Genomic DNA, 19905 nt, shown 5'->3' with positions numbered 1-19905 from the left:
TGTTGAAGTGGATTGTCTCACTTCCAGTTTACCTTCATAGTGGAGCATATATGGGGTCGAATTCAACGTGTTTATCATAGCCTGCTTCGTGGAGTACTATGCTTGTCTCTGCCTAGCTTGTCCCAGGATCTTGGTGTTGTCCCAGTCTAAGTCGTGGTTCTTGTCCATGTGGATTGAGATGTGAGAGTATTGGTCATGTCTCTTTGTAGCCAGTCGGTGTTCATGCACTCTTGTTGTTAGTTTCCTTCCTGTTTGTCCAATGTAGTGTTTTGGGTAGTCTCTGCAGGGAATCTTGTAGATGACACTTGTCCTGTCTGTGGCAGGGAGTGAGCAGTTGTCATAGGGTTGACATGGATTTGTGTGCCACTCTGATGCCCAGCTGTCATAGCAGTCATGTAGTGTAGGCCTGTATGAACACCATCAGAAAGATTCTACACACCCGGACACACTCATCACACCACCCTACATCAGGAACACGTCGGAACTCACCACAAAATTTCTACGACCGCTGGGCATCAGAGTGGCACACAAACCCATGTCAACCCTATGACAATTGCTCACCCAAACTAAAGACCCACTCCCTGCCATGGACAGGACTAGTGTCATCTACAAGATCCCCTGCAGAGACTGTGAGAATACACTACATCGGACAAACAGGAAGGAAACCAACAACAAGAGCACATGAACACCAACTGACTACAGAAAGACACAACCAATACTCACTCATCTCAATCCACGTGGACAAGAACCACGACTTAGACTGGGGCATCACCAAGATCCTGGGACAAGCTAGGCAGAGACAAGCATAGTACTCCCATGAAGCATGCTATTAATAAACACATTGAACTTGACCCCGTGTACATTCCGCTACGAAGGAAAACCGGAAGTGAGACAATCCACCTCAACGGACCCCAGAGTTTAAAAACCAGGCAGGAAAACACACCAACGCTTTCTTGGAGGCTGCCCTGAGGATGTTACCAAGCACGGTAATGAAATGTCTGCAAAACATCAAACTGGCTCAGCGAGCTAACCAATCTCAACACCCACAACCCGAGCTACAGATCTACTCCAAAAAACTTAGATATTCCATGGTTATCTGAAGCTAAGCTGTGATTTCCAAAATGTAGAACATTCAAATTCATGCTCTTGTTCATGCTTATGCAGCCATGTTACAACCCAATCAGCAATATTATGGTTCACCTAAATTTAGCAAAACCATCAGTCCGAAGCTGACTTAGTGGTGGACCCAGTAATACTGGGAATGCAAAGTTCTTGATTAAGTTTTTTTTGACCTTTTGTCCTTTTGCACTTTTGCAGAAAATCCCGTTTGTTCCTTAAATACTGGCATCAGGATGACTTGGCAAAGTGCATAGAAAGACTTGAAAAAGCTGCAATAATTATCCAGAAAAGTAAGCAAAAGCTTATCATTTGAATTTTTGGGAATGCTGTTCTACTTGGTGGAAAATGATTGTTTTATTGGAATATTTAATATTTTATCTTTATAATAAAAGCAGATATTGGTAAATAGTATTTTTGAATTATTGTAATAGGCACAATCCTTGAAGATTTAAATTTAATTCCAGTCCCACATCATTCAAACTGTCATATCAAAATTGATCAATTTCAGTAACTTGGCCCAATTCAATTTAAAAATGCATATTGATAGGAGTCAAACTCCTCTGCCTGATGTTCAAATAATGACCAAAAATTGTGCACTAACCCTTCTCCCACAAGCACTTAGAGCAGCGTTAAGTTCAATTTCCTTTCTGACTTTATAAATGGTTACACCTGAAGGTCATGTACCAATGCAATTTGCAGGCAAGGAGTATCAGAGTGCAGTGTATTCTGACTTGTACTTAGCATAAGTACAGTTTGATTTCCACAGAGCTTCACTTGCCCTTCTGCGAGTGAATCAGTTCACAGAAGTGTCCTTGAGGACCTGTATAACAGCCAAATAACTGTTAACATTCATGCACCATGAATATCAAATGATAGCTATTGAAACCCAACCTTTAATGGGCTCATTCAGCGATTAAGACCAGCAAGAATTTGGTTGTTCGGCAGCCAGAGATTTACCTAGACAGCAAAACTGATATCGATGTTCAAGAGCAGGGTGAAGGTTGGAATTTCAAAAGCATCAGCTCAGTCGTGATCTTATTGAAACGCAGAGCAGGCCTGTTTTTGTTTGTAAAGTAATGTGCAAGCATATGAATTACAATGAGTGGTTCAAAGCCTCAGCAACATCGACAAAGCTTTAGTCAGAAGAACATTCTTAACCTTCATCAATTAAGTGCAGCCACTGCCATCCAGGACACAGCAGATTTTGTTGGACTCAATATCCACCTTCCGCATCACCAGGTCACATCCGTCTGCAATATTTTGGTTACTATTGAACTGCCGTGTGGTGTGGGCTTTTCCTCATGGATGTTTGTACCTAAAGTGGCAATGTTTATGTAACACTCAAATTAGACAGGGTTAATGTTGTCTGGAAGATTCAACAGGCAGTACTTAAAGCTCCTGATACTTTAGTCAAAGGCACTTTCGTGTCTGGACTAATGTTAAGCTATTTGGTTAGGAGGAGTAGCACACTTTATTTTCTGTGTGTCATGCATCAGGTGGCCCCAGTTAAGCTGGAGTCTGATGCCTTTATACCCTCAAGTCACAGTGCCATTATATAAGGAGCATGTCTATTAAAGATGTAACTGTGACATTTCACAACATACCGGATACTGCAACAGCTTACCACGGTTACATAAGAGCATCTCCTATCGGTAGCCAGTTAAGCAGTTAATGCAGTGGGAACTGTTGTTTTGTACAGTACCTAGAAAGACTCTGATATCAAGAGATCAGCTTCGTCCAGCAGGATAGAAATGTCTGCTCCTGGCAGAAGCTAAACCAGCATTTCAGAATGTGTTATCAGGTTCAGGTTGTTCAGTTGTAAACTGATTGTTTCAGTAGCAGCAATATGAACTTATTCTCACATTGAACTTAACATCTCTCAAAAGAGAATGTCATGTATTTCAAAGGTCATGTAACTATCTTTTAACACAGTAAGTAATGAACTTGTTCTGCTTATCAAGATTGTGCCTATCTTCTTTCGAAGACTTTCTGTGGGCATTGTTCCTCACTTGATATCAGTAACTTAGAATAATACCGAGAGGAAGGCTAGGTGGCGGGAAAACAACCCAAGACATCCCAGATAGTTCTGGAGGTTGTAACACAAATTAATAAGGACGTTAGCAATTCTAGTCACCGATCTACCCTGGCCTCGATCCATATCTACCCCAATCTCCCTCGACACTGACCATGACCTCCCTCCGTACCGTACCTGCCCTCCCAAGGAACATGTTGTCCTGGTTCAAATAAATATTGTAGATTGTTCTTAAATCAATATCCTGAAGTTTTTAATCTAAACCCACAGTGTGAGCGTCATGGCCTCAAGGGCTGTAGCAATTGCCAATCGACTCTTGGCAAGTTGAGATGGGTGAGCCATACCAATGTCTCCCACACTTAAATAGCTGTATTTTTAAAAATCCTCTGTATTTGTGTCATTTCTGAAAAGGACTGACAATTCTCGACAAACTAAATCTTCCTTCTCGGATATTTTGAATGAAAATACGTAGCCTGTTTTTTTTTGTTTGTCCTTGCAGAAATTGGAAACGGAGGTGTTTAGGTACCAGAAGTAGCGTTGCCAGTGTTTTGTGTACAGGTTCCCCACTCCACCTGTCACTGGGCCACTTTCCCAGGGACAGAATCAGGATACAGCGAGGCCAGCCTTATGAGGGACGACTTGACCACAATTGTAGGACACTGTGGGGTTTTCTAATTGACATTAATGTTTCCCACAAGCCAGTGCGGGGCCAGATTAACTGCTTGAAGGTGACCTCCCCATGGATGGAGTTTAGCTCCCCACTCCCAGCGGCTGCAGAGACCTTCCCTGGGTGCAAAAGTAAAATGCCGTATTGAGGGATTCCCTCATTCTCCGAGTAATAGCCTGGCTGCAAATGCCATTTTTTTTAAATTAAAATTTAGAAGTTAGAGACTGGCCATTCAGGGAGTCATTGCCCTCATTTAACTTCCATGCATCTCATTGCTGAGCCTGCCTACTGACCTTCATATCGAGAGGGCAGGCTGGCTGTCCAATTAACCAGCACAGGGCAAATCACAGGGAGTGCTTTTTTACATGAGAAGCTTCAGTTGTGTTTCATCTTCAGAGGTTTCCTACAGCAAGCAGTTTCACCAGTTATTTTGTTTATAATTCCCACACTCTCCTGAGGTTGGTTATCTAAATTCTGCAGCTCCCTTCCCAATGCCACTGAGTACTGCAACAGTTCAAAAACAAGCTCACCACCATCACCATGCCAAGGAGGATTGGGAATGTCAGTGATGTCCCCATCCCGTTATCAAATGGAAAGCAAAAGGGGGACAAAAACATGCTGGAGGTGGACTGGGAGCAACAGCCACACAATCCCTGGACAGTGGCTGAAAGAAATTCTCCAGACCATTTCCAGAGGCCACTGTCAGCAAAGAACCCTTCCCACCACACCCACCCCCACCCCACCCCGGCTATCAGTGGTGAAGTATGCGAGAAACTTAAGAGGCTAGATTGTCAACCCAATTGAGCTATTGTGAAAATGTTTTTAACCACTGTCCACAATACCATCGTTAATTAACCTGTTGTTTCCGACACTGTGCACAATAAAGCTGCTAGTTTTTATTTTAATGAGGGGAATGAGTGCATTTATTCCACCACTGTCTATAGTTCAATGTGAGTTAGAAGGAACAACACACAAAGAGGAAGCAAAGGCGCCTCTAACTTCATTCCATTCATGTGCTTCTTCTGCAAGTTATCCCAATGATCCGAACGATGCAGACCGTCAGTCACGGCAGCTGGAAGCGATGCTGCTCTCGCGTTGGCTTCCTCATTCTCGAACATTTCTGTCTCTGCTCACTCTCTCGGGCTCCGTGCCAGTGGGAAATGAACAGGCAGGGTGAAATTAACCACAAACGGTGTGTGTCACAGTGTGCCTCTGCAGGAGTATTGCCTGCAAATACAATGACCTGTCACCCCACCCCAACCCCCTCCCCCAGTTAACTGAACTGTGCTGCCTCCAGGACTCCACTCATAGCAACCTGTTGTTTGAAAATCTCCCATATTGCTTTGCTTTTTTAAAAACTAATGGTTGGGAGATTGAGGACAAATCCCTGTAGTCTGCAGGCTAAACCATGAGTATTGGCAGCCCGACAACAGAGTATAAGTCTTGACATATCTCGGTTGAACCATCCAGTTCCACATAAAAGATTCGTCTTGCCTTCGGTTTGCAAAGTCAAATCTCCATTCCCTTCTCAATGTTTTATCTTTGTTTTGTCTTTGGAAATGCATCTGATGCCGTCTAACAAGGCAACAGTGTGTTGAGACCCAGCAGACTGCATTGTTGTGCTGAATCCAAAAAGTCATTCTTATTTTACATTTGTACTTTGTGCTTCTTACATGTTTCATCTCTTAAAAAGTAGATACACTTATTTGCTAAACCAAAGACTTTCGTAGAAATGAATTGGTCCATGGAATTAATGCCACTTTGTTCTTCAGGCTACAAAAGATTCCGCTGTCAAAGCAGATATAAAATCTTATTGGCTGAGCTACAAAACCAACGTCAGTTAGAATTGGAAAGACAGATTGAAGAAAGACGGCAAATGGAATTGGAACAAGAAATGGAGCGAAAGAAACAGGAAATGGAATGGAAGAATGAAAGTAAGTATTGTTTAGGCTGTAATCATATTTACGAACTTTGACAAAATCCCAATGTTGGCCCATTAAATTATGCTCATTCCAAAGACTCTGTCCCCTAAAAATTGCAGACCTTAAAGCTGGCGTTGAAATATCAGGTCAGAAAAAGCACCTATCTGCTTTTCATACTTGTTCTTTCAAATATCAGCCTGGAAGTGGCATCATTTGGTCAGTGTCCCTTGTCTGGGATACTCCAAGGTATAAATCTGCAAAAGTAATCAATCCCAGATCAATTACTTCCACAATGTTAGACAGAACTTGTCTGCAAGGGAGAAGTGAGCAAAACGATGTTTTACGTTAATCCTTGTTGTCTATGCACACTATTCCTTTGGGTGACCCACGACAGTATCAGCAGCACGGTGGAGTAGAAAACAGTTTGCTGCTGTACTGATTTGACATGCTTCTCCCATTACACTAATGGTCCTTGCCATTTGGGGCAGGTCCCTACCAAGGTCAGAGAAGAATTCCTTTATTGTCACTGTCTGTTTACATGCGTGCAGAAAGCTCGCAATTTTAGTTAAACAAAGAACTGTGAATGTTGGAAATCTGGAACAAACATGAAAGCGAATCTCCCTGTCACCCCACTTCTCTATCTCATTCGTTCTCCCTGACCATATCCCTCTATAACAAGAAGCAGTGAACAGCTTAAGCGAGTGTTCCACTGCTTGCATCTCGAACATGTATATTATACTGATGTAGTAAACATAATCTCTAGCAGTCCAATAATAATATTGAAATGAAGTCTCCGAATGGATTGTATAAACTCAAAAATAAGCTATGATGTTGCATGGAAAATTTACGCTTTGTTAAGCAAAGTCTTTACCGTGCAGAAGCGGTGGCACCTCCAATTCCGTTCCCAAGGAAAAAGAAGCCTCTCCCACGACCTCGTTCTGCAGCTGTGGATAAATTTCGTAATGCCGTCCAGCCTCCTGTTCCCAGACCCCGAAGTAAATTAGTGGAGGTATGGCCTGGTTTCTGAACTATTTTTCTATTTCTGAAACTAAATTTTGATTTCTGTTACAATCCCTAAACAGGCCAAAAACTTCTTTAAAAGAGATTTGATTCTTAAGTGATAGACTCTGAGGACCAGATGGCACAGTTTCACACTTGAAGCCTTTGTTTATTAGCAAGCATACTAAAATCAACATCAGTTAGACATAAACTGCAGAAAAGGTATTTCCTCCTTCCATCCTGAAGTGACCAGAGCTGCAAAAGTTGCATTGATATCATATGCCAGACCCTTTTATTGAATGCACCCTTTACAGGAACTGCTTCCAATGGTTCATTTCATTCCACACTCTGTGAGGCATGACATGCAATGACTATCAAAAGTTCCCTTCAGTCTTCTGAAAATCCAGCTTGCAGTAGCACTGCAGGCTCTGGTGGTTCCTTTTTCTCAGCCATACCAAGACCAATCTTCCGTGCCCTTAATTTTTTTTTCTGGCTCCATCTGTTCAACCAGAAAGCTTGTTCTTAACTGCGTCCTGCCTGGTGACTGACAGAAATTCACTCTTTTCCCAGCTGTTTGCAATCGCTGCTGCTCTTGTCTCTTTCTGACGCACTCGTTCTCTGTCTTGCCTGCTTGTTCTCATTCACTTGCTGTCTCTTGCTTTCTCTCACTCCTGAGACCAAGGTGTCCGTGACACTTAGTCCGCAATAGCGAGACACTGTCTCTTCTTTTGTGTTTAAGTGTTAAACTTGACATTTTATATTTCAGCAGAACTTGACAACAATTTTGGTCCTCCACAGTAACCAAGTGACATTAGCTTATTTCCAAGCAACAGCAGTGAGAGATCACATGCTCCATTTTACCTTGAATTAAAGAGACTTTAAAACATAACCACTGCATAAATCCTTGGATTTGTAATATTTTCAAATAAGATTGAATCCTCACTTTCTAGATTGAAAGTGAATCGAAAGGTGCAGGTGACTAATAAACCTCCTAATATTTATATTGAAAAATTATTAGACCTGAACTGGGCTTAACTTTGGTTTTTTAAAGTGCCTGGGCTCAGACCTTTGGCTTCTGTCAATACTGATTTGACCATGTCTATGTCAGGCTACTTTATAGATTGGTTGCTGCCTGGGATGGGTAGAGCATGCTGCATCAGCAAAGGGGAGAGGCATTTGGAGAGAAACCACACAGGCGGCCTGATCAATTATTTTGAGCAGTAGGCATAACGACAAGTTACCTGGAAGGGCTAGAGATGGAGGATGGGAGAAACATGTATTTAAAATGGGCAGTGTTTTTTCTTCACAGATGCCTGTTCAAGTTATCTCTGCTTCCTGTCAAGAGCAATAAATTCAAAAGAAACAAAGGAGAAAATAATGCTGGCAGTACTAGTTTTGGGACTGTTAGCTGCTCTGGGAGTCAATTCATTGTTAAATTGCATTTTTCTTTGACTCAGCAAATTATAATTTGGATGATTTCAGACCCAAAGATAGAGCACTTCACACATTTTTAATGTGTAATTGACATTGATATTGGTGCAGGGTTCTTGCGGTGCAATGGCAGTGCCCTACTTCTGGGCCAGGAAACCTGGGTTCAAATCTCCCCCTGCTCCAGAAAAGTGTCCAAACGGATCGGTTAAAAATATCCAGGATGTGGGTGGAGCTCCTGGACACACAAGTGACAAAACTTTGTGTAATGAAAGTTAATATTTATTATCACAAATGCTATTCAGTGGATTCTTTTTGTTCAAATGACCAGCAAAACACTTTTTAAATTTACTTGCCAACTACAAATCTGTAAACAGAAAACTGATCTTTTCTAAAAGCTGTGACTTAAAATGATATTTCTAACAGAATCATTTTTATGCAAGTTTTAAAACTTTGATGCAAAGAAATTTCAGTTTATTTCAATCCTTTTGCATATCTGGGAATTACTGTGATATTTCTAGTGTTGTTTTCTCAATATTTTTGACCCGTTATCTTAAGATGAGTGTTTCATCCTGTTTTGAATCATGCAGTAACTAGGGTCCCAAGTTGGCTAATGGGACATCCCAGTAGAGCAGAATAATCCATGCAAGATGTTGCATGGAAAGAAATTTTTCTGCTTTGTGGTTACTGCCCAGCCAAATTGGTAATCTCATTTGATGCTGAGAGTAAAAGCTGGGGTTAGGAGGCCAAACACAATTGTGATTGAGGCATGGATGGCACTTGGGGCTGAGAGAGACTCATGCAGTAGGTGCAGGGCCCATGCAGCAAGTGTAAAATTTGAACTTGCATCCCTGTTATAACGTGGGAAATTGACTTAAATATATTAGTGAAGTGCTGTACTGTTGAATGGCTTCAAACCCAGTAATACCAGTAGCAAGTATGTTGAAATCCCATTCCTTTTCCATTCTCCAGGAGCATTTCCCTCCCATTGTACCAGCATGTTCCTATAATATTTCTGATCCTTTGTAGTCAGGAATGGTGAACAGAAAGCAACTGATGACGACGCTAACTTGCGCTATAGTACCTGCAATGCATGCAGGAGGTCTATCGACCAGAGGGCAACACGGCTCAGTGGTTAACACTGCTGCCTGATAGCACTGGGGACCTGGGTTTGAATCCAGCTGTGGGTGACTGATTGTGTGGAGTTTACACATTCTCCCCATGTCTGCATGGGTTTCCACTCGCTGTTCCGGTTTCCTTGCACAGTCCAATGATGTGCAAGTAAGATGGATTGCTAAATTGTCCATGGTGCCCAGGGCTGTGTAGGTTAGTTGTGTTAACCATAGAAATTGCAGGGTTATAGGGATAGGGTAGGGCACGTGGGTGTAGGTGGAATGCTCTGTGAAGGCTTAATGTGGACTTGTTGGGTCAAATGGCCTGTTTCCCCACTGTGTGGATTCTTTAAAGAGCTTGAAACTGAGTCACATAAGGGAGGACTGGGAGAGAGAAGCAAAACCTTCATCAAAAAGTAGCTTTAAAGGAACAAAGGGATTTGGAGATCTTTAGAAAAAGAAATCTGGCTTAGAGCCTTGGCAAAAGTGGAGTGATTAAAATCAGGGATGATCTCGGGCAGCATTAGGAAAGCCTTGATATTTCGGTGTGTAGTAGTAAAAGAGGAGATGATGGATATGAGGAGGAAATAGATATGGGTTTGGAAATGACGCATTTTAAATTGAAGGTTTATGTTATGCTTGAATCGTCTTTAATGGGGATTCTCCGAGGATAAATGAGGTAATATTAAACGTGTAACCAATCCCAATCAGTGGTATCCTTTTTCCATTGTTGACTTTAATAACTTGATAAAAAGAACTCAGTGATTTGTGAAGGAGCCTAGGCTGCAGGTTGTAACTTCCCTCACTGTTTTAGGCAACCCCGTTTGATAATTCTCGAGACCGCATGAATAGCAGCTGGTTACAGGAACAAGCCGATAAGGAACAGAAGCAAATCAACCAGAAGAGAGCCACAATCCGTTGGTTCAAAGAGACTCAAGCTCGAAAAGTCATTCAGAATGGCAGTTTTCCATGCTGGTTCCATGGGATGATTACACGGAGGTGAGTCAAGTTTTAAATCTATTGGATGTGTTTTGTACTTGTTGCTGCAGCAATGCTGTGCTCAGTTTTGCTGATTGATTGGAATTAGATGCAGTGAAGGGAAACCACTTGACTTTAAAGACCATATTTTCATTATTGAGTTGTATAGCTCAAGCTGGGACATTTCCTGTCTTGGCATGCCACCTCCGTCAAAAGTGGCCTTTTTAACCCAAACTTTCACGCAGGAGCCAGGGGAGGATAGAATTGGGCCTGTCAATCCCAGATGTAGATTTGGGACATTGGGGGTGGCCAAGTGCTGAGGCAGTTTAATGAGAAGGGCCCACCTTTGGTCTTTGGTTCTTTTTAGAAGCTGGTCAGCCTTCTAGCCTCACCTCAACACATACCCCAAATACCACCCTCTCATGACAATACATGCCTCCAGCTCACAACCAGACCACCTTTCTCTTTCCCCCGGTCCCCACCCCCCTTGTCCAGCTGCAACCATTCCCCCCCCACCCCCCCCCCCCCCCCCCCCGCCACCCTGCCAACCTTGTGCTGCTGTAAATAGTTTTCTGCCAGTATGCTACTGCAATCCTTCTACCCCGCCCCCAGTATGTTCCCCCGCAACACTTTTCTGTCCCCCACTTCCTTGCCCACACAATTCTTCCTTTGTGCCTCCCCATCATCCCATTTTTATCAATCATTATATTTGTATTGTTCCTTTAAATCATCTCAAATGTCATTGACCTCTTCTGGAGACTTAAGGATTGGATAAGGCAGCATGTGTTGAAGGAATAAGAGATCAAAGCTGGTAGGAATGAACTCTGTCCTGTAAAATTTATTTTAAATCATCACAGTGTGGAAACAGGTCCTTTTGGCCCAACAAGTCCACACCAAACCTCAGGGCATCCCACCCAGACCCATCACCCCATTACCCACCTAATCTACACATCCCTGAACACTATGAGCAACTTAGCATGGCCAATCCACCTAACTAGCACATGTTTGGACTGTGGGAGGAAACCGGAGCACCCAGAGGGTACCCACGCAGTCACAGGCAGAACATGCAAACTCCACACAGTCAGTCACCCGAGGCTGGAATTGAACCCACGTCCCTGGCGCTGTGAGGCAGCAGTGCTAACCACCGTGCTGTCCCTATATCCTCCTTTATAACAGCTGTCTGCATTTCAGCTCCATTTCTGTTTATTAGGCATGTGTACTAGAGTAATAAATTTTCATATTCCTATGTTTTACAGAGAAAGTGAAGACTTGCTGGCAAACCAGCCTCTAGGCTGCTTCCTTGTTCGTGTCAGTGGAAGTAGAGAAGGATACACACTCACATTTCGGTAAAATTTCTTCCTTTTTCTTTTCAATTTAACGGTTACTGACTGAGCATTTGATATGTACTAAATGCAAGAAAAATATTAAAGATTTGTAAAAACAATCCAAATGGGATTAGGTGAACACAGCAGGCCCAGCAGCATCTCAGGAGCACAAAAGCTGACGTTTCGGGCCTAGACCCTTCATCAGAGAGGGGGATGGGGTGAGGGAACTGGAATAAATAGGGAGAGAGGGGGAGGCGGACCGAAGATGGAGAGAAAAGAAGATAGGTGGAGAGGACAGTATAGGTGGGGAGGTCGGGAGGGGATAGGTCAGTCCAGGGAAGACAGACAAGTCAAGGTGGTGGGATGAGGTTAGTAGATAGGAGATGGAGTTGCGGCTTGGGGTGGGAGGAAGGGATGGGTGAGAGGAAGAACAGGTTAGGGAGGCAGAGACAGGTTGGACTGGTTTTGGGATGCAGTGGGTGGAGGGGAAGAGCTGGGCTGGTTGTGTGGTGCAGTGGGGGGAGGGGACGAACTGGGCTGGTTTTGGGATGCGGTGGGGGAAGGGGAGATTTTGATGCTACACTTGCCCCCGCACCTCCTTCCTCACGCCTATCCCAGGCCCCAAGATGACTTTCCATATTAAGCAGAGGTTCACCTGCACATCTGCCAATATGGTATACTGCATCCATTGTACCCTGTGTGGCTTCCTCTACATTGGGGAAACCAAGTGGGGACCGCTTTGCAGAACACCTCCGCTCGGTTCGCAATAAACAACTGCACCTCCCAGTCACAAACCATTTCCATTTCCACTCCCCCTCCCATTCTTTAGATGACATGTCCATCATGGGCCTCCTGCAGTGCCACAATGATGCCACCCGAAGGTTGCAGGAACAGCAACTCATATTCCGCTTGGGAACCCTGCAGCCCAATGGTATCAATGTGGACTTCACCAGCTTCAAAATCTCCCCTTCCCCCAACGCATCCCAAAACCAGCCCAGTTCGTCCCCTCCCCCCACTGCATCCCAAAACCAGTCCAACCTGTCTCTGCCTCCCTAACCGGTTCTTCCTCTCACCCATCCCTTCCTCCCACCCCAAGCCGCACCTCCATCTCCTACCTACTAACCTCATCCCACCTCCTTGACCTGTCCGTCTTCCCTGGACTGACCTATCCCCTCCCTACCTCCCCACCTATACTGTCCTCTCCACCTATCTTCTTTTCTCTCCATCTTCGGTCCGCCTCCCCCTCTCTATTTATTCCAGAACCCTCTCCCCATCCCCCTCTCTGATGAAGGGTCTAGGCCCGAAACGTCAGCTTTTGTGCTCCTGAGATGCTGCTTGGCCTGCTGTGTTCATCCAGCCTCACATTTTATTATCTTGGATTCTCCAGCATCTGCAGTTCCCATTATCACCAAATGGGATTAGCTTTGTTATGGGGAAAGCTGATGAAGTCAAAAAGTAGTTAATCATCACCTACAACTAAAGCAGTCGTAAGACTACAAGATAACAAGGTGTAGAGCTGGATGAACGCAACAGGCTAAGTGGCATCAGAGGAGCAGGAAGGCTGACATTTTGGGTCTGGCCCTTTCTTCAGAAACGTCAGCTTTCCTGCTCCTCTGCTGCTTGACCTGTTGTGTTCATCCAGCTCTACACCTTGTTATCTCAGATTCCCTGGCATCTGCAGTTCCTACTATCTCTGAATAAGACTACAAGGTTTGTTTCAGTATATTAATGCAATGTCTCAGTTACAGCATAAACTGACTGTTCAGTCCAATTAGCCCATGCAGGCCGTGTTCCCAAACTAAGCTACTCCCACTTGCCTGTGATTGGCCGTATCCCTCCTATTATATCCTTCTGATTCATGAAATTATCCAAATGTCTTTTTTAAATGTTGTAACTGTACCTGCAACCACCATTTCCTCTGGAAGTTCATTCCACACATGAACCACTCTCTCTAAAAATGTTGCCCCTTGTGTCTTTTCTAAATCTTTCTCCTGTCACCTTAAAAATATGCCGTCTAGTTTCAACCTCCCTCACCCAAGGGAAAAGACCCTTGTCGCTCACCTTCTCTCTCCCCTTCATGATTTTATAAACCTCTCTCTAAGATCACCCCTCAACCTTCTAAATCCCAACATCTTTTTATATCTCAAACTTTCCGTTCCTATCAACATCCTGGTAAATCTTTTCTGAGCACCTCTAGTTGAACAATATCTTCCCAATTGTAGGGTGACCAGAACTGTACACAGTCCTCCATAAGAGGCCTCTTCAATGCCCTGTACAACCTCAACATGAAATCCTAACCCCTATACTCATGCTTTGAGCAATGAAGGCAAGATAGCTAAATGCTGCTTTAACCATCCTGTCTACCCTTGATGCAAATTTTGAAGAATTATGCACTTGAACTCCTAGGCCCCTATGTTCTACAACACCACCCAGGGCCCCTACCATTAATTATATAAGTGCTGTCTTTGTTTCTATTACTAAAATGCAATGCCTTCCATTTATAGAACATAGAACAGTACAGCACAGAACAGGCCCTTCAGCCCACAATGTTGTGCCGACCATTGATCCTCATGCATGCACCCTCAAATTTCTGTGACCATATACATGTCCAGCAGTCTCTTAAATGACCCCAATGACCTTGCTTCCACAACTGCTGCTGGCAACGCATTCCATGCTCTCACAACTCTCTGCGTAAAGAACCTGCCTCTGACATCCCCTCTATACTTTCCACCAACCAGCTTAAAACTATGACCCCTCGTGCTAGCCATTTCTGCCCTGGGAAATAGTCTCTGGCTATCAACTCTATCTATGCCTCTCATTATCTTGTATACCTCAATTAGGTCCCCTCTCCTCCTCCTTTTCTCCAATGAAAAGAGACCGAGCTCAGTCAACCTCTCTTCATAAGATAAGCCCTCCAGTCCAGGCAGCATCCTGGTAAACCTCCTCTGAACCCTCTCCAAAGCATCCACATCTTTCCTATAATACGGCGCCCAGAACTGGATGCAGTATTCCAAGTGCGGTCTAACCAAAGTTTTATAGAGCTGCAACAAGATCTCACGACTCTTAAACTCAATCCCCCTGTTAATGAAAGCCAAAACACCATATGCTTTCTTAACAACCCTGTCCACTTGGGTGGCCATTTTAAGGGATCTATGTATCTGCACACCAAGATCCCTCTGTTCCTCCACGCTGCCAAGAATCCTATCCTTTCCTTTATCTAAATTAAGCTCTACCTGCTGTTCCTCCGCTCGCTGTCCCAGTTGAGGAAGACATTGGACAATGGTATCTTCTGCAAACCACAAACAATGTCTGCTACATTCTCATCTGAATCGTTGATATGAATGACAAACAGAAGTGGACCTCTTGCCAGTTCCTGTGGATTATCATTAGTCACAAGCCTCCAGCCTGAAGAACAACCCTCCAACATCACCCTCTGTCAAGGCAGTTTTATTTCCAGTTGGCAGGCTCGCCTTGAATCTCATGTGATCTAACTTTACTAATTAGTCTACCATGCAGAACATTGTCAAAGACTTTACTAAAATCCACATAAACAATGTTTCACGCTCTGCCCTCATTGATCTTTTGGTTAGTTCTTCAAATCTCAATGAAATTTGAGATACAATTTCCTTCGCACAAAACCATGCTGACGATCCTTAATTGGTCCTTGCCTCTCCAAATGCATCTAAATTCTATGTTACAGAATCACCTCCAACAATGTACCTACCACCGATGTCATACCCACAGGTTCTATAGTTTCCACATTTCTCCTTCCAGCCTTTCTTAAATAATGTCACAACATTAGCCACCTTCCAGTTCTCTGGCATATCTCCTGCAGCTGTAGATGATTACAGACATTTTTACTAGGGCCCCTGCAATTTCGTCCCTAACATACCACCATGTCCAGGGATGCACTTGATCAGGTCCTGGAGATTTATCCACCTTTGTGTTTTCAGACCTCCAGCACTTTCTGATCTGTAACGTGAACTGTTTTCAGAACATTAATATTGATTTCCTGGAGTTCTCCGGCCTCCATTTCTTTCTCCAGAGTAAAAAAATTTTTGTGAAATATTCCTTTTGTATCTCTCCCATCTCTTAAGATTCAACATGTAGCTGACATCATTGATCTTTAAGGGGCCTGATTCTCTTTTGCATTTAATGTATTTTTAGAATTTCCTTTCATTATCCTTAACCTTACTGCCAAGGCGCTATCATTAACCCCTCTTTGTTCTCCTCATTTCACTCCTAAGAATGCCCCAGTACTGTTTGTTCTCTTCATGAGATTCATTTGATTGCAGTTGTCTGTATCTAATATGATTCTTTCTTATTTTTAACTAGAGCTTCAATTTCTCATCCTGGTCTATCAGAATATATAGCAAATTCATCACAACTGTAAACTTTATTTACACCTTCCTGAAAATGCCCAGAATTCCCTGCTATTTGGCATACTTTACACGGTTTTAATCCTGTCTGCTCTCATGGGCACTCCCTCCGCATCAGAAAGCGGAGCTGTGGTTCTTAACATAACAGAAGATGTGGATTACTGTGGAGAGAGACATAGAGAGTTAATATTTCAGATGCCTAATAAAGGTCCATGCAAACGGCTATGGAGCAAATTTGAACTCATTACATTGGGCATTGACAGCTCTTGCAACTTCATCAAAGAATTGGGCAAAGTTTAAATAAGTATGATTTCTCTTTAACAAATCTATACGGAGATTAGTTTTACAACTCACGCATTTCCAAGTGCTGAATCATTTTGCATCTCATTGTTTCTAAGTTTCCTCCCTGCTGATTTCATGCTGTCTTGTCTCTTATTAGATTTATCCTTCACCATTTCCTTTGAACAGCAGTAGAGTATTTGCAATCCATCAGTCCTGTGGCACTGCTCCTATATGTATGGAGAATTGGAAACTAATAGGAGTTTCCGTTATCTCCAGTCTTTCTTTCCTCATCAACAGACAACGTAATTTTCTACTTTATGTGCTCCCATCGCTAATTCACTTAAATACCACTTCATCTAATTTGTTACTTTTCAGTTTTTCTGTTAGCTCGGCTACATTTTCTGTTCCTGTTTTTACTGTGGTGCGGGCAACACTACTTCCTGAGTGGATACATTTAAATGGACATCTTCAGGCATATCTAAGAACATAAGACATGAGAGCAGAAGTAGGCAACTCGGCCTGTCGAGTGGGCTATCGAGGGGAGATCATGGCTGAAGGTCTGATGATCCTCATCTCCATTTTCCTGCTATTCCCCTGTAATCATTGATTCCCTTACTGAGTAAAATCCATCCATCTCCACCCTAAAATTCTTAACGACCCAGTCTTAACAGCCCTCTATGGTGAAAAATGTTTCACAGATTCACTACCCTCTGAGAGAAGATATTCTTCCTCGTCTCTGTCTTTGATGGGTGACACCGAATTAAGATTATGCTGTCTAGTCTTACAATCACTCACAAGAGGAAACAATCTCTCTAATCTACATGTTTCAATAAGGGCTTCTCCCATTCTTCCAAAAAATATAGCCTTGATAGTCAGTTTTGAGAAGATTTGTAGCTCAGGTTGAGGTTCTGGATGTGAGTTTGCTCGCTGAGCTGGAAGGTTAGTTTTCAGACGTTTCGTCACCATTCTAGGCAACATCATCAGTGAGCCTCCGATGAAGCGCTGGTGTTATGTCCCGCTTTCTATTTATCTGTTTAGGTTTCCTTGGGTAGGTGATGTCATTTCCTGCGTTGGTGATGTCATTTCCTGTTCTTTTTCTCAGAGGATGGTAGATTGGCTCCAAATCAACGTGTTTGTTGATGGAGTTCCGGTTGGAATGCCATGCTAAAATGGCGTTCCAACCGGAACTCCATCAACAAACACATTGGCTCCAAATCAAATGTGTTTGTTGATGGAGTTCCGGTTGGAACGCCATTTTAGCATGGCATTCCAACCGGAACTCCATCAACAAACACGTTGATTTGGAGCCAATCTACCATCCTCTGAGAAAAAGAACAGGAAATGACATCACCAACGCAGGAAATGACATCACCTACTCAAGGAAACCTAAACAGATAAATAGAAAGCGGGACATAACACCAGCGCTTCATCGGAGGCTCACTGATGATGTTGCCGCCTAGAATGGTGACGAAACGTCTGAAAACTAACCTTCCAGCTCAGCGAGCAAACTCACATCCAGAATATAGCCTTGAACTACTCGACCTCCCCTGTAACAAATCCCTGCCTATCTGTAATTAATCTAGTGAAACTTCTCTGGACTGTCTTCAATGTCAGGATATATTTCCTTAAATAAAGGGACCAAAGCTATTCTTAATACTTATGGTGTGCTGTGGCTAGTGCCTTGTAAAGTTTTAGCCTGAATCCCTTATTTTATAGTCCCTTCTCTTTGAAATAAAAGCCTTCCCGAATACCCACTGAATTTTGATGTTAGCTTTCTTTGATTCATGCACCAGCACCTCTCAATCCCTTGTTCCTGCAGCTTTCTGCAGTCTTTCCTCATTTTAAGTAATATTCAGTTCTTTTCCCCTTGAATTGCATAACTTCCTGTTTATCCACTTAATATTCCATTTGCCCACTCACTTGATTGAGTTGTATCCCTCTAGATTCTTTCTGTCACTCTCACCACTTCCCTTCCCACCCATTTTTGTGTCATCTCCAAATTGTTTGCACAAGGTCATCTTTTTGATCTCTTTTGGTTTGCCCCTCCCCACACCGTTCTGTATGATTAACATTTTATTTTGTAGTTTTAGAAAAAGCTTTGAGTTCCCTTTTCTTTTATATTGTCCATGATATCTTGTCATACTCTGGCTTTGACAGTCTTGTTCCTGTCTCCCTGAAATTTCATGCTATTTCTAGCATTATCTATACCCATCTCTTAAGAGAGTGGAGTTTGTGAAGTTAAAATAGCGAACTTGAACATTATTGTACCACCCAGAATACCGACTACTTTCAATCTTATATCTTGCACAAGAACAGATTAATTAATAACCTCAGCAAAGGTGCCAGTAGATTATGGTGATCCTGACATGATTTGAGGGAGACAAGTGCAGGTCCAAGACTAGTATTTTAACCTTTTTAATTCTGAGAGAGCAATGAAACAAATTAATGAATACAGCACAGTTTTAATTGCACTGTTCTAGCTCAGTCCCTGTGAAATCGTTCACATTTTAAGACCGATATCTGCTAGTCCCAAGTAGAACTGAACTTTTACAGGCAGTTTTCTAGCTTGTCACAGTTGTTGACTATGGTGACCAGCTGATGGCTGGCTTGCCCACTTTGTCTTCTGATGCACCTTGTCCTCTTGGTTTGATTTGGAGATGAAGAGAAATGTTTGATTTGTGTACATTTTTAAAAACACCTTTGCAGCTTTCCAAATTTCTGAAAGCATAGTCACTGTAAGCCTATAAACAAAAAAAGTAAAGGATAAAGTCGACTTAATCCTACATGACCGTAGAGCTACACTCTCATTAGATGGGAATGGCTAGTGGTGGTTTAACCTGAGGAGCGCCACACCTCGCATGGGGTGAGAGGTTCAGAAGGGAATTCCTTCATGGTAACCTCAACTGGTGTGGGAATTAAACCCATGCTATTGTTGTCATTCAGGATTGCTAACTGACCCCCAGAAGGATGCACATAGCAAAGTACCACTGACTTTTAGTTCAAAGTTCACGTGGTTTTGAAAGAGTTTCATTATTTTTTACATTCACCCAAAAAGACATTTATCTGTCAACGTAGAACCGAAAAGTCAACCAAGTCATCCTCTCCTGTGAATCAGAAGACAGGAGATTTAACACTTAAACTGGATTGAACTCTAAAGCTGACATGAGCATAAAATTGAAAACACTGCTTTATTGAGATTGTCACCTTTATCAATGAAGCTGGCTGATGCTGAGGTTTGGATGGCTTTTCACTTCGGGACCTGCTCCCATCTACATGAAACAGGTGTGAACATTGTAGATGTGAGAAGGATGTTTCCCCTGGATGGGGGTTGTCCAGAACCAAGAGAGACAGTTTCAAGATGAAAGAGTAGGCCACTTAGGACTGAGTGATGAGGAGGAATGTCTTCACCTCAGAGTGGTGACTCGTTGGAGGTTTTCATTGAGATTAAAAGATTTCAACGTGTGAAGAATATCGAGGCAAACGGTATTGACATACAAGATCTACCATGATCTCAGTGATTGACAGAAAGAGGCTGAGGGGCTGAGTTGCCTCTTCTTCCTATTATTTATGTTCTTGGGTATGTTGTTTACTAAAGCCCTTCAGTGATGGAAACTGCCATCCTCATCCAAACTCCACACCCACAACAATGTGGTTGACTCTGA

The 19905-nt window shown here is 43.0% G+C and overlaps 1 protein-coding gene across 1 annotated transcript in view; it reads left to right on the top strand.

Moving 5' to 3' along the window:
* Positions 1 to 19905, top strand: part of LOC125461500 (myosin-IIIb) — a 157001-nt gene that overhangs the window by 124347 nt on the left and 12749 nt on the right. Inside the window, exons 22-26 of the mRNA XM_048550397.2 lie at positions 1318 to 1409; positions 5591 to 5752; positions 6619 to 6749; positions 10094 to 10278; positions 11514 to 11603. Coding sequence (XP_048406354.1) covers positions 1318 to 1409; positions 5591 to 5752; positions 6619 to 6749; positions 10094 to 10278; positions 11514 to 11603 — 660 coding nt within the window. The remainder of the gene's footprint in view (positions 1 to 1317; positions 1410 to 5590; positions 5753 to 6618; positions 6750 to 10093; positions 10279 to 11513; positions 11604 to 19905) is intronic.

The sequence above is a fragment of the Stegostoma tigrinum genome, chromosome 1 (assembly GCF_030684315.1).
Source record: "Stegostoma tigrinum isolate sSteTig4 chromosome 1, sSteTig4.hap1, whole genome shotgun sequence".
Lineage (NCBI taxonomy): Eukaryota > Metazoa > Chordata > Chondrichthyes > Orectolobiformes > Stegostomatidae > Stegostoma > Stegostoma tigrinum.
The sequence above is the reverse complement of the archived record's forward strand: the minus strand, read 5'-3'. Positions and strand labels throughout refer to the sequence as shown.